We start from the raw sequence: 15,768 nt of genomic DNA on the forward strand, positions 1-15,768 counted from the left end.
AACTTTACATCCGGTAGCTACTAGCTATACTTGTAACTTTACATCCGGTAGCTACTAGCTATACTTGTAACTTTACATCCGGTAGCTACTAGCTATACTTGTAACTTTACATCCGGTAACTACTAGCTATACTTGTAACTTTACATCCGGTAGCTACTAGCTATGCTTGTGTAACTTTACATCCGGTAGCTACTAGCTATGCTTGTGTCACTTTACATCCGGTAGCTACTAGCTATGCTTGTGTCACTTTACATCCGGTAGCTACTAGCTATGCTTGTGTCACTTTACATCCGGTAGCTACTAGCTATGCTTGTGTCACTTTACATCCGGTAGCTACTAGCTATGCTTGTGTCACTTTACATCCGGTAGCTACTAGCTATGCTTGTGTCACTCTACATCCGGTAGCTACTAGCTATACTTGTTACTTTACATTGGGTAGCTATGCTTGTATAACTTTTATGAGCTGGGTTTGCCTGTCTTCGCAATTTAGTTTATGCTCGTTTGCGCTCCTTAGCATTTAGCGATGTGATTTCGCTATTACTTGTCCTAATTTTGTTAGCATTCTGGTAGCAGAGACCCAATGGGCTTTTCTTTTAGCGCCCCCTTGTGTGCTATGTCGGTAATAGTGTAAATCCCGGGATGGCGGATGAACGGTATGACTGTATAGAAATCTGTATACCGCCCAAGCCTGCTCTCAGCCTGCTCTCAGCCTACTATCAAGGTTTTACACCTTTATTTACATCCCCCTCAGGGACAATCAAGAAAGGTATTGCCACATCTCTAATAATAACCTCCTCCACTTGTTAAGAAGAGGAATATAGGACTCTTCATCACTTCAGGAGATGTGTGTGTATATATATATATATATATATATATATATATGACTCTTCATCACTTCAGGAGAGACCTATATAACTCTTCATCACTTCAGGAGAGACCTATATAACTCTTCATCACTTCAGGAGAGACCTATAGGACTCTTCATCACTTCAGGAGAGACCTATAGGACTCTTCATCACTTCAGGAGATACGTGTGTGTGTTTGTATATATATATATATATATATATATATATATATATATATATATATATATATATATATATATATATATATATATATATATATATATATATATATATATATATATATATATATATATATATATATATATATGACTCTTCATCACTTCAGAAGAGACCTATAGGACTCGTCTCTTCAGCGATCTGCCTCCGTGTGAGAGAAGTTAGAACTAGTTCTATCTATTAAATGTGTCTTCCATTTTCAGGAGTCTTACTGTGTGCAGAATAACCCCCAGTTGTAAGTCCCCACTGCACTGACACGGTTAGTGTGTCGTTTGTTGCTTTGACTGTAAGAGCTCAGCCAGAAAGACAATCTGTTGCTTGGCCACGCATGAGCACTGTGAAATAAACATAGAATAATGGACTAAATATTGAAGGCAGCCAGCCTCCCTCCCTCTGTCTCCCCTCTCTCTCTCCTCCCCTCTCCCTCCCTCTGTCTCTCTCCCTCCCTCTGTCTCTCTCCCTCCCTCTGTCTCTCTCCCTGCCTCGGTCTCCCCTCTGTCTCTCCCTCCCCCTGCCTCTGTCTCTCCCTCCCCCTGCCTCTGTCTCACCCTCCCCCTGCCTCTGTCTCTCCCTCCCCCTGCCTCTGTCTCTCTCTCTCCCTCCCTCTGTCTCTCTCCCTCCCTCTGTCTCTCTCCCTCCCTCTGTCTCTCTCCCTGCCTTGTTATGAGACTGAATGTTATTATCTACAGTCTGAATGGAGGACTGCTATTGGAGCAGGTACTGCTAGCTGCTTTCAGCAGGCCTCCTGTCATTACATCTACTATAGCTGATAGAGATGGCTCTCTGTCCTTGTCATTACCTCTACTACAGCTCTTAGAGATGGCTCTCTGTCCTTGTCATTACATCTACTACAGCTGATAGAGATGGCTCTCTGTCCCCTTCCTCCTCTCTCTCCTCTCTGTCCCCTTCCTCCTCTCTGTCCCCTTCCTCCCCTCTCTCCTCTCTGTCCCCTTCCTCCCCTCTCTCCTCTCTGTCCTCTCCCTCCTCTCTGTCCCCTTCCTCCTCTCTGTCCCCTTCCTCCTCTCTGTCCCCTTCCTCCTCTCTGTCCCCTTCCTCCTCTCTCTCCTCTCTGTCCCCTTCCTCCCCTCTCTCCTCTCTGTCCTCTCCCTCCTCTCTGTCCTCTCCCTCCTCTCTGTCCCCTTCCTCCTCTGTCCCCTTCCTCCTCTCTGTCCCCTTCCTCCTCCTCTCTGTCCCCTTCCTCCCCTTCCTCCTCTCTGTCCCCTTCCTCCTCTCTGTCCCCTTCCTCCTCTCTGTCCCCTTCCTCCTCTCTGTCCCCTTCCTCCTCTCTGTCCCCTTCCTCCTCTCTGTCCCCTTCCTCCCCTTCCTCCTCTCTGTCCCCTTCCTCCTCTCTGTCCCCTTCCTCCTCTCTGTCCCCTTCCTCCTCTCTGTCCCCTTCCTCCTCTCTTCCCTGACTCACACACTCTCTGGTTGTCGTGTCTCTCCACCAACCATAGTGTATGCTCCCAGAATGCTGAAGTATTTCATTTATAAAGTGGCTGTTGACAACGAGTGTTTTTTTGGAGCCCGGAGTGTTGCTCGTATCTTCTACAGCACTAAGCTTTAGCACAGTTTGCCAGTCATCCATAAATCATATTCCTACTTATTCCTATTGGCTGCTTCCTTTAATAATGAATGGTGCTGACTGACTGGCTGTGTGTAGCTAGCTTGTAAACAGGCCCAGGGCAGCACAGTGTTGGGACTGGTCTCATCAGGCCCAGGGCAGCACAGTGTTGGGACTAGCCTCCTAGTCTCATCAGGCCCAGGGCAGCACAGTGTTGGGACTAGCCTCCTAGTCTCATCAGGCCCAGGGCAGCACAGTGTTGGGACTAGCCTCATCAGGCCCAGGGCAGCACAGTGTTGGGACTAGTCTCATCAGGCCCAGGGCAGTACAGTGTTGGGACTGGTCTCATCAGGCCCAGGGCAGCACAGTGTTGGGACTAGCCTCCTAGTCTCATCAGGCCCAGGGCAGCACAGTGTTGGGACTAGCCTCCTAGTCTCATCAGGCCCAGGGCAGCACAGTGTTGGGACTAGTCTCATCAGGCCCAGGGCAGCACAGTGTTGGGACTGGTCTCATCAGGCCCAGGGCAGCACAGTGTTGGGACTGGTCTCATCAGGCCCAGGGCAGCACAGTGTTGGGACTGGTCTCATCAGGCCCAGGGTAGCACAGTGTTGGAACTAGCCTCGTGGTCTCATCAGGCCCAGGGCAGCACAGTGTTGGGACTGGTCTCATCAGGCCCAGGGCAGCACAGTGTTGGGACTGGTCTCATCAGGCCCAGGGTAGCACAGTGTTGTGACTAGCCTCGTGGTCTCATCAGGCCCAGGGCAGCACAGTGTTGGGACTAGCCTCATCAGGTCCAGGGCAGCACAGTGTTGGGACTAGCCTCATCACGTCCAGGGCAGCACAGTGTTGGGACTAGCCTCATCAGGCCCAGGGCAGCACAGTGTTGGGACTAGCCTCCTAGCCTGTGATGATTGAGTGTATCTCTGTCAAACTTCACAGGTCAAATCTCATTGGAAGGATTTGAGGTTAGGCCCTGGAACAACCATGTGATGACAGTATTGTTTGTGGTCGTCATGTGGTCGTCAGGTGGTCGGTCTAGACTAGTAGATGTGCTGTGTGTAACCTGTGTTTGAGATGTGGTAGCCAGGTGGTCGTCAGGTGGTAGCCAGGTGGTCTCTCTAGACTAGTAGCTGTGCTGTGTGTAACCTGTGTTTGAGATGTGGTCGTCAGGTGGTCTCTCTAGACTAGTAGATGTGCTGTGTGTAACCTGTGTTTGAGATGTGGTCGTCAGGTGGTCGCTCTAGACTAGTAGCTGTGCTGTGTGTAACCTGTGTTTGAGATGTGGTCGTCAGGTGGTCGCTCTAGACTAGTAGCTGTGCTGTGTGTAACCTGTGTTTGAGATGTGGTAGTCAGGTGGTCTCTCTAGACTAGTAGATGTGCTGTGTGTAACCTGTGTTTGAGATGTGGTAGTCAGGTGGTCTCTCTAGACTAGTAGCTGTGCTGTGTGTAACCTGTGTTTGAGATGTGGTAGTCAGGTGGTCTCTCTAGACTAGTAGCTGTGCTGTGTGTAACCTGTGTTTGAGATGTGGTAGTCAGGTGGTCTCTCTAGACTAGTAGCTGTGCTGTGTGTAACCTGTGTTTGAGATGTGGTAGTCAGGTGGTCTCTCTAGACTAGTAGCTGTGCTGTGTGTAACCTGTGTTTGAGATGTGGTAGTCAGGTGGTCTCTCTAGACTAGTAGATGTGCTGTGTGTAACCTGTGTTTGAGATGTTGGTGTTTTCTACCAGCTAATGTAACTATTGTCATTCGTTCTAATACTTAACACAGTCTAGCAGCAGTTATTATCTAACCTCACATTCCCACCGCCCTTTGACCCCTGACCTTTTTTTTTTTTTTTTTTACAGGAAGTGATGACGAGTACAGCGACGACGACGACATGAGCTGGAAGGTTCGCCGTGCGGCCGCCAAGTGTCTGGACGCCGTGGTCAGCACACGTCACGAGATGCTGCCTGAGTTCTACCGGACCGTGTCGCCCGCGCTCATCGCCCGCTTCAAGGCACACACACACACACACACACACTCACACTACCTCTGTGCTCCTCTAGGTCTACATCTTCCAGGGAGTTTTACCTAGCCGTTGGGCATCTGTTTTGTGTTTGTTTGTTTGCTCTCTGAGTCGAGGCAGAGTTACTAAAAAGTAAAAGCACTTTGATATCAACAGTTGTCACAAAAAGGGCTTTTATCAATACAATTTGATTGGCTGATGTATTGATTGTAGGAGCGGGAGGAGAACGTGAAGGCTGATGTATTGATTGGTGGATTGTAGGAGCGGGAGGAGAACGTGAAGGCTGATGTATTGATTGTAGGAGCGGGAGGAGAACGTGAAGACTGATGTATTGATTGATGTATTGATTGTAGGAGCGGGAGGAGAACGTGAAGACTGATGTATTGATTGATGTATTGATTGTAGGAGCGGGAGGAGAACGTGAAGGCTGATGTATTGATTGGTGGATTGTAGGAGCGGGAGGAGAACGTGAAGGCTGATGTATTGATTGATGTATTGATTGTAGGAGCGGGAGGAGAACGTGACGGCTGATGTATTGATTGGTGGATTGTAGGAGCGGGAGGAGAACGTGAAGGCTGATGTATTGATTGTAGGAGCGGGAGGAGAACATGAAAGCTGATGTATTGATTGGTGGATTGTAGGAGCGGGAGGAGAACGTGAAGACTGATGTATTGATTGATGTATTGATTGTAGGAGCGGGAGGAGAACGTGAAGGCTGATGTATTGATTGGTGGATTGTAGGAGCGGGAGGAGAACGTGAAGGCTGATGTATTGATTGATGTATTGATTGTAGGAGCGGGAGGAGAACGTGAAGGCTGATGTATTGATTGATGTATTGATTGTAGGAGCGGGAGGAGAACGTGAAGGCCGATGTATTGATTGATGTATTGATTGTAGGAGCGGGAGGAGAACGTGAAGGCTGATGTATTGATTGGTGGATTGTAGGAGCGGGAGGAGAACGTGAAGGCTGATGTATTGATTGTAGGAGCGGGAGGAGAACGTGAAGGCCGATGTATTGATTGGTGGATTGTAGGAGCGGGAGGAGAACGTGAAGACTGATGTATTGATTGTAGGAGCGGGAGGAGAACGTGAAGACTGATGTATTGATTGATGTATTGATTGTAGGAGCGGGAGGAGAACGTGAAGGCTGATGTATTGATTGGTGGATTGTAGGAGCGGGAGGAGAACGTGAAGGCTGATGTATTGATTGATGTATTGATTGTAGGAGCGGGAGGAGAACGTGACGGCTGATGTATTGATTGGTGGATTGTAGGAGCGGGAGGAGAACGTGAAGGCTGATGTATTGATTGTAGGAGCGGGAGGAGAACATGAAAGCTGATGTATTGATTGGTGGATTGTAGGAGCGGGAGGAGAACGTGAAGGCTGATGTATTGATTGTAGGAGCGGGAGGAGAACGTGAAGGCTGATGTATTGATTGATGTATTGATTGTAGGAGCGGGAGGAGAACGTGAAGGCCGATGTATTGATTGATGTATTGATTGTAGGAGCGGGAGGAGAACGTGAAGGCTGATGTATTGATTGATGTATTGATTGTAGGAGCGGTAGGAGATCGTGAAGGCTGATGTATTGATTGATGTATTGATTGTAGGAGCGGGAGGAGAACGTGAAGGCCGATGTATTGATTGATGTATTGATTGTAGGAGCGGGAGGAGAACGTGAAGGCTGATGTATTGATTGGTGGATTGTAGGAGCGGGAGGAGAACGTGAAGGCTGATGTATTGATTGTAGGAGCGGGAGGAGAACGTGAAGGCCGATGTATTGATTGGTGGATTGTAGGAGCGGGAGGAGAACGTGAAGGCTGATGTATTGATTGTAGGAGCGGGAGGAGAACATGAAAGCTGATGTATTGATTGGTGGATTGTAGGAGCGGGAGGAGAACGTGAAGGCTGATGTATTGACTGATGTATTGATTGTAGGAGCGGGAGGAGAACGTGAAGGCTGACGTGTTCCATGCCTACCTGTCGTTGCTGAAGCAGACACGTCCTGCTCAGAGCTGGCTGTGTGACCCAGATGCCATGGAACAGGGAGAGACTCCACTCACCATGCTGCAGAACCAGGTAAAACACACAGAGAGAGAGAGCGAGAGGCACCGCCCAGACCTTAAGCTCTACAAGCCAATGGTGGGTGAGGTTCTTTTAGCCAAGGATCCTAAATATGTGCCGTGTGATATTTCATAAATACACATTTTCGGGCTGTTTTGGCATGTTCCCTACTAGCCTGGTCTTAATGGTACTACCTGGTTACCTGTATTAATGATACTACCTGGTTACCTGTTTTAATGATACTACCTGGTTACCTGTATTAATGATACTACCTGGTTACTTGTATTAATGGTACTACCTGGTTACCTGTATTAATGGTACTACCTGGTTACCTGTATTAATGGTACTACCTGGTTACCTGTATTAATGGTACTACCTGGTTACCTGTATTAATGATACTACCTGGTTACCTGTATTAATGGTACTACCTGGTTACCTGTATTAATGGTACTACCTGGTTACCTGTATTAATGGTACTACCTGGTTACCTGTATTAATGGTACTACCTGGTTACCTGTATTAATGGTACTACCTGGTTACCTGTATTAATGGTACTACCTGGTTACCTGTATTAATGGTACTACCTGGTTACCTGTATTAATGGTACTACCTGGTTACCTGTATTAATGGTACTACCTGGTTACCTGTATTAATGGTACTACCTGGTTACCTGTATTAATGATACTACCTGGTTACATGTATTAATGGTACTACCTGGTTACCTGTATTAATGGTACTACCTGGTTACCTGTATTAATGATACTACCTGGTTACCTGTATTAATGGTACTACCTGGTTACCTGTATTAATGGTACTATCTGGTTACCTGTATTAATGGTACTACCTGGTTACCTGTATTAATGCATCACACCAATGTCATACTCCTATGTTAATACACACACACACACACACACACACACACACACAGACAGAGTAGTATGTCTATCTCCTAGTGGTAGTTCTAGTATGTATTAGTCAGTATGTCCATATCTCCTAGTGGTAGTATGTATTAGTCAGTATGTCTATATCTCCTAGTGGTAGTATGTATTAGTCAGTGTGTATTAGTCAGTATGTCTATATCTCCTAGTGGTAGTATGTATTAGTCAGTATATCTATATCTCCTAGTGGTAGTTCTAGTATGTATTAGTCAGTATATCTATATCTCCTAGTGGTAGTATGTATTAGTCAGTATGTATTAGTCAGTGGTATATCTATATCTCCTAGTGGTAGTATGTATTAGTCAGTATATCTATATCTCCTAGTGGTAGTATGTATTAGTCAGTGGTATGTCTATATCTCCTAGTGGTAGTTCTAGTATGTATTAGTCAGTATATCTATATCTCCTAGTGGTAGTATGTATTAGTCAGTGGTATGTCTATATCTCCTAGTGGTAGTATGTATTAGTCAGTATATCTATATCTCCTAGTGGTAGTATGTATTAGTCAGCATATCTATATCTCCCTGTGGTAGTATGTATTAGTCAGTATATCTATATCTCCTAGTGGTAGTATGTATTAGTCAGTGGTATATCTATATCTCCTAGTGGTAGTATGTATTAGTCAGTATGTATTAGTCAGTATATCTATATCTCCTAGTGGTAGTATGTATTAGTCAGTGGTATGTCTATATCTCCTAGTGGTAGTATGTATTAGTCAGTATATCTATATCTCCTAGTGGTAGTATGTATTAGTCAGTGGTATGTCTATATCTCCTAGTGGTAGTATGTATTAGTCAGTGGTATGTCTATATCTCCTAGTGGTAGTTCTAGTATGTATTAGTCAGTATATCTATATCTCCTAGTGGTAGTATGTATTAGTCAGTGGTATGTCTATATCTCCTAGTGGTAGTATGTATTAGTCAGTATGTATACATCTCCTAGTGGTATTATGTATTAGTCAGTATGTATTAGTCAGTATATCTATATCTCCTAGTGGTAGTTCTAGTATGTATTAGTCAGTATGTCTATATCTCCTAGTGGTAGTATGTATTAGTCAGTGTGTATTAGTCAGTATGTATTAGTCAGTATGTGTTAGTCAGTATGTGTTAGTCAGCATGTGTTAGTCAGCATGTGTTAGTCAGCATGTGTTAGTCAGCATGTGTTAGTCAGCATGTGTTAGTCAGCATGTGTTAGTCAGCATGTGTTAGTCAGCATGTGTTAGTCAGTATGTATTAGTCAGTGGTATGTCTATATCTCCTAGTGGTAGTATGTATTAGTCAGTGGTATGTCTATCTCCTAGTGGTAGTATGTATTAGTCAGTGGTATGTCTATATCTCCTAGTGGTAGTATGTATTAGTCAGTATATCTATATCTCCTAGTTGTAGTATGTATTAGTCAGCATGTGTTAGTCAGCATGTGTTAGTCAGCATGTGTTAGTCAGCATGTGTTAGTCAGCATGTGTTAGTCAGTATGTGTTAGTCAGTGGTATGTCTATATCTCCTAGTGGTAGTATGTATTAGTCAGTATGTATTAGTCAGTATGTATTAGTCAGTGGTATGTCTATATCTCCTAGTGGTAGTATGTATTAGTCAGTATATCTATATCTCCTAGTTGTAGTATGTATTAGTCAGTATGTCTATATCTCCTAGTGGTAGTATGTATTAGTCAGTGGTATGTCTATATCTCCTAGTGGTAGTATGTATTCGTCAGTATGTATTAGTCAGTGGCATGTCTATCTCCTAGTGGTAGTATGTATTAGTTAGTATATCTATATCTCCTAGTTGTAGTATGTATTAGTCAGTATGTATTAGTCAGTGGTATGTCTATATCTCCTAGTGGTAGTATGTATTAGTCAGTATATCTATATCTCCTAGTTGTAGTATGTATTAGTCAGTATGTATTAGTCAGTATGTATTAGTCGGTATATCTAGATCTCCTAGTGGTAGTTGTAGTATGTAATAGTCAGTATGTATTAGTCAGTATGTATTGGTCAGTGGTATGTCTGATATTTCTCCCTCCCTCCGGGTGCTGCTGCAGGTGCCAATGATCGTTAAGGCCCTGCATAAGCAGATGAAGGAGAAAAGTGTCAAGACACGACAGTGCTGCTTCAACATGCTGACGGAGCTGGTCAACGTGCTGCCTGGAGCCCTCACACAACATATCCCTGTCCTCGTACCAGGTAGGATACTACCCTAACCCTGGAGGCCTCACACAACATATCCCTGTCCTCGTACCAGGTAGGATACTACCCTAACCCTGGAGCCTCACACAACATATCCCTGTCCTCGTACCAGGTAGGATACTACCCTAACCCTGGAGCCTCACACAACATATCCCTGTCCTCGTACCAGGTAGGATACTACCCTAACCCTGGAGGCCTCACACAACATATCCCTGTCCTCGTACCAGGTAGGTTACTACCCTAACCCTGGAGCCCTCACACAACATATCCCTGTCCTCGTACCAGGTAGGATACTACCCTAACCCTGGAGCCTCACACAACATATCCCTGTCCTCGTACCAGGTAGGTTACTACCCTAACCCTGGAGCCCTCACACAACATATCCCTGTCCTCGTACCAGGTAGGTTACTACCCTAACCCTGGAGCCTCACACAACATATCCCTGTCCTCGTACCAGGTAGGTTACTACCCTAACCCTGGAGCCTCACACAACATATCCCTGTCCTCGTACCAGGTAGGTTACTACCCTAACCCTGGAGCCTCACACAACATATCCCTGTCCTCGTACCAGGTAGGATACTACCCTAACCCTGGAGCCTCACACAACATATCCCTGTCCTCGTACCAGGTAGGATACTACCCTAACCCTGGAGCCTCACACAACATATCCCTGTCCTCGTACCAGGTAGGATACTACCCTAACCCTGGAGCCTCACACAACATATCCCTGTCCTCGTACCAGGTAGGATACTACCCTAACCCTGGAGCCTCACACAACATATCCCTGTCCTCGTACCAGGTAGGATACTACCCTAACCCTAACCCTTATTAGCTACACCACCCCGTTCATAAAAATGTTTTGCTTTTACAGACAGTGAGTCATGTGGCTGTGGCTTCCTATATAAAGCACACAGTCATCAAGACATTCAGTTACTCTTCCATTAGAATAGGTAACCTACTATATAAAGCAGGCAGGCATCAAGGCATTCAGTTACTGTTCCATTAGAATGGGTAACCTACTATATAAAGCAGGCAGGCATTGAGGCATTCAGTTACTGTTCCATTAGAATAACCTAAGGTGTGACGGTTCTAGTATCTCAAATGGCCTCCTGGAATTTTCACGCACGTCAGTGTCTAGGGTTTACAGAGAACAGTGCGACAAACGAAAACACCACAGGCAGTCCTGTGGGTGGGAACAGCTCGTTGATGAGATGTCCAAGGAGGATTACAAGAATCATGCAAGCTAACAGGCAAACAGGAAAATAACGGCTCAGAACTCACAACTTGTCGGTCCTTGTCACCGATTGGCTATTGCAGCAGACGACCACCCTGGGTTCCTATCAGCTAAAAACAAGAAAAAGCTGCTCCAGTGGGCAGGCCATCACCAACACTGGACAATTGAAGAGTGGAAAACACCAATTTGAGCAATGTTTCAGTGCCCTGAAGAATTCAGGCTGTTCTGGAGGCAGAGGGGGGTCTGACTCGGTACTAGATGGGTGTACTGAATGTGAATCTGAAATTGGTCACTCACACACACACACACACACACACACACACACACACACACACACACACACACACACACACACACACACACACACACGAGAGGCTGGACGCAGCGTTGGATCAGCTACATAGCTACATTTGCCCTGGAGTATCTCTTGCTCAAGGGCACAATGGCAGTAGTTGGCACCCCGAGATTCTGATCTCACTCCTGCCAGACTTTTACCCCAGGCTAGCCTGGGCTCTCACCCAACATCTCTGTGCTGGTCCCAGGAACAAAGCTCCTGCCCCTGGGCATGTTCTTCAGCCTCATCCATCTGGTCTGGAGGTCACTCTCTCTCGCTGACGGAGGCTGACCGACTCAGACTGTTTTTGGGTTCTTATGAAGCTATGACATTAAATGCCTTTCACGTCTTAGTGGAATGAGAGTTATTGAGTTGACAGGAAATATGCTGAAGTAGAAAGTGAATTATTTGACCGACGTGTTACACTAGAGGAATAGATTGATTGATATCTAACAAAGTCCTGAGGCGTGGTTCTAGGGCTCAGGTCCTCCGAGAGAGAGAAAGAAAGAAGGAATTAGAGCGAGCATACTTAAATTCACACAGGACACCGGATAAGACAGGAGAAGTACTCCAGATATAACAAACTGACCCTAGCCCCCCGACACATGAACTACTGCAGCATAAATACTGGAGGCTGAGACCGGAGGGATCAGGAGACACTGTGGCCCCATCCGATGATACCCCCAGAACAGGGCCAAACAGGAGGGATATAACCCCACCCACTTTGCCAAAGCACAGCCCCCACACCACTAGAGGGGTAGCTTCAACCACCAACTTACCATCCTGAGACAAGGCCGAGTATGAAATAGCCCTAGTAAGCCAGTGACTCAGCCCGTTATAGGGTTAGAGGCAGCGAATCCCAGTGGAGAGAGCGGAACCGGCCAGGCAGAGACAGCAAGGGTGGTTCGTTGCTCCAGAGCCTTTCTGTTCACCTCCACACTCCTGGGCCAGACAACACTCAATCATATGACCCACTGAAGAGATGAGTCTTCAGTAAAGACTTAAAGGTTGAGACCGAGTTTGCATCTCTCACATGGGTAGGCAGACCGTTCCATAAAAATGGAGCTCTATAGGAGAAAGCCCTGCCTCCAGCTGTTTGCTTAGAAATTCTAGGGACAAATAGGAGGGCCTGAGTCTTGTGACCGTAGCGTACGTGTAGGTATGTACGGCAGGACCAAATCAGAGAGATAGGTAGGAGCAAGCCCATGTAATGTTTTGTAGGTTAGCAGTAAAACCTTGAAATCAGCCCTTGCTTTGACAGGAAGCCGGTGTAGAGAGGCTAGCACTGGAGTAATATGATCAACATTTTTTGGTTCTAGTCAGGATTCTAGCAGCCGTATTTAGCTCTAACTGAAGTTTATTTAGTGCTTTATCCAGGTAGCCAAAAAGTAGAGCATTGCAGTAGTCTAACCTAGCAGTAACAAAAGCATGGATTAATTTTTCTGCATCATTTTTGGACAGAAAGTTTCTGATTTTTGCACTGTTACGTAGATGGGGAAAAAAAACTGTCCTTGAAACATTCTTGATATGTTCTTCAAAAGAGAGATCAGGGTCCAGAGTAACGCCGAGGTCCTTCACAGTTTTATTTGAGACGACTGTACAACCATTAAGATTAATTGTCAGATTCAACAGAAGATCTCTTTGTTTCTTGGGACCCTAGAGGATTAGATGGATTGGTAGTAGTTTTGCATGTTGTTATTGTAGGTTGCAGCCATAGTGTCTTTCCCTTTAGACAAACACAGGTGATTTGTCACGGCTGGTTCAGAGGATTAGATAGATTGGTAGTTTTGCATGTTGTTAATGTAGGTTGCAGCCATAGTGTCTTTCCCTTTAGACAAACACAGGTGATATGTCACGGCTGGTTCAGAGGATTAGATAGATTGGTAGTTTTGCATGTTGTTAATGTAGGTTGCAGCCATAGTGTCTTTCCCTTTAGACAAACACAGGTGATATGTCACGGCTGGTTCAGAGGATTAGATAGATTGGTAGTTTTGCATGTTGTTATTGTAGGTTGCAGCCATAGTGTCTTTCCCTTTAGACAAACACAGGTGATTTGTCACGGCTGGTTCAGAGGATTAGATAGATTGGTAGTTTTGCATGTTGTTAATGTAGGTTGCAGCCATAGTGTCTTTCCCTTTAGACAAACACAGGTGATTTATCACGGCTGGTTCAGAGGATTAGATAGATTGGTAGTTTTGCATGTTGTTATTGTAGGTTGCAGCCATAGTGTCTTTCCCTTTAGACAAACACAGGTGATTTGTCACGGCTGGTTCAGAGGTAAATGGCATACGTCAAAAGGCAACAGAGAAGATTTAATAACTTGTTCTGTCCTTTCTAAATGACCTTTTTTGGGGAGAAACCCGTTTTTCCCGTTTCCCCCAATATGCTCCTCCTCCCCAATAGTACCAGTGCACTACTTCAGTACCCCACCGGTGATACAATGGGATTATTTAGGATCAATTACAACGAGAAGCTTTCTGGTTATTTTGTGTTTTCTCCTTCCCTGAATGCACCAGGGGAGTGGAGGATCTGAAAGAGGCTGGTCATCAGCCTGTTGTATTGACTCTCACTGGGAACCTTCTCCTGGTCGTATTGACTCTCTCTCCGGGAACCTTCCCCTGGTCGTATTGACACTCACTGGGAACCTTCCCCTGGTCGTATTGACGCTCACTGGGAACCTTCCCCTGGTCGTATTGACGCTCACTGGGAACCTTCCCCTGGTCGTATTGACGCTCACTGGGAACCTTCCCCTGGTCGTATTGACTCTCACTGGGAACCTTCCCCTGGTCGTATTGACTCTCTCACTGGGAACCTTCCCCTGGTCGTATTGACTCTCTCACTGGGAACCTTCCCCTGGTCGTATTGACTCTCTCACTGGGAACCTTCCCCTGGTCGCATTGACTCTCTCACTGGGAACCTTCCCCTGGTCGCATTGACTCTCTCACTGGGAACCTTCCCCTGGTCGCATTGACTCTCTCACCGGGAACCTTCCCCTGGTCGTATTGACTCTCTCACTGGGAACATTCCCCTGGCCGTATTGACTCTCTCACTGGGCACCTTCCCCCGGCCGTATTGACTCTCTCACCGGGCACCTCCCCCTGGTCGTATTGACTCTCTCTCACTGGGGGAACCTTCCCCCGGTCGTATTGACTCTCTCACTGGGGGAACCTTTCCCTGGTCGTATTGACTCTCTCACTGGGAACCTGGTCGTATTGACTCTCTCACTGGGAACCTTCCCCCGATCGTATTGACTCTCACTGGGAACCTTCCCCTGGTCGTATTGACTCTCACTGGGAACCTGGTCGTATTGACTCCCACTGGGAACCTGGTCGTATTGACTCTCACTGGGAACCTGGTCGTATTGACTCTCACTGGGAACCTGGTCGTATTGACTCTCACTGGGAACCTGGTCGTATTGACTCTCACTGGGAACCTGGTCGTATTGACTCTCACTGGGAACCTGGTCGTATTGACTCTCACTGGGAACCTGGCCGTATTGACTCTCACTGGGAACCTGGCCGTATTGACTCTCTCACTGGGGGAACCTTTTTATTTTTAGTAAAGAAGCTCTGTTTTATTTTCTGTTCCCTGAAACACGGTTCAGGTTTCTGACCTCACCAGCACCTCTTCTCTCTGCTGTTTCTCTTCTTTCCTTTTTAATATTCTAATTCATTGGGCCAGTTTCCCGGACACGCGTTCCACCCAGTCCTGGACTAAAAAGCACTTTCAATGGAGGAACGAGTCTAGGAATAGACTTCATCTGTGTCTGAGAAACCCTCCCTCCAATGTGCATATTGACTAAACTAACCTAATCTCCTCTCTCTCTCTCTCTCCTAACAGGAATCATCTTCTCTCTCAACGACAAGTCCAGCTCGTCCAACCTGAAGATCGATGCCCTGTCCTGTCTGTATGTGGTCCTGTGTAACCACCAGCCTCAAGTCTTCCACCCTCATGTCCAGGTGGGGTAATAGGACTGATGTTGATCACATCATGGATCATCAGCGCTCTTGAAATAGTCTCAGAACTCTCACTCACCCACAATGTTTTATTTATCTGTCAAATGTCTTTGTCAATTGTGAAGTGACACTTGAATAAACTTGTCTAACCTTTGACCTCCACAGGCCCTGGTGCCGCCCGTGGTGGCGTGTGTAGGAGACCCCTTCTATAAGATCACCTCCGAGGCCCTGCTGGTCAGCCAACAGCTGGTCAAGGTCATCAGGTAAGGTTATCTATTGTAATAATACACGTGTGTATTGATGTGTTCTCTTGTTTAGTAGAATAACTACACGGTTTACCAGAGGTAACTTCAGTTGAGTGTTGCTGTTTTTTTTAAAATTCTGTTTTAATCTGCTGCAACCTCGTGGCCCAGTA

The 15,768-nt window shown here is 46.1% G+C and overlaps 1 protein-coding gene across 3 annotated transcripts in view; it reads left to right on the plus strand.

Moving 5' to 3' along the window:
- LOC110516816 (cullin-associated NEDD8-dissociated protein 1) overlaps window positions 1-15,768 on the plus strand; it is a 57,221-nt gene that overhangs the window by 24,102 nt on the left and 17,351 nt on the right. For 2 of the 3 annotated variants that reach the window (XM_036956628.1, XM_036956629.1), the window contains exons 8-12: window positions 4,487-4,638; window positions 6,585-6,725; window positions 9,682-9,826; window positions 15,238-15,356; window positions 15,519-15,616. In XM_036956628.1, the coding sequence (XP_036812523.1) occupies window positions 4,487-4,638; window positions 6,585-6,725; window positions 9,682-9,826; window positions 15,238-15,356; window positions 15,519-15,616 (655 nt within the window). The remainder of the gene's footprint in view (window positions 1-4,486; window positions 4,639-6,584; window positions 6,726-9,681; window positions 9,827-15,237; window positions 15,357-15,518; window positions 15,617-15,768) is intronic. The other variant, XM_036956630.1, reaches the window with a different exon arrangement.

This window comes from Oncorhynchus mykiss, chromosome 21 (assembly GCF_013265735.2).
Source record: "Oncorhynchus mykiss isolate Arlee chromosome 21, USDA_OmykA_1.1, whole genome shotgun sequence".
In the NCBI taxonomy this organism is placed as follows: Eukaryota; Metazoa; Chordata; class Actinopteri; order Salmoniformes; family Salmonidae; genus Oncorhynchus; species Oncorhynchus mykiss.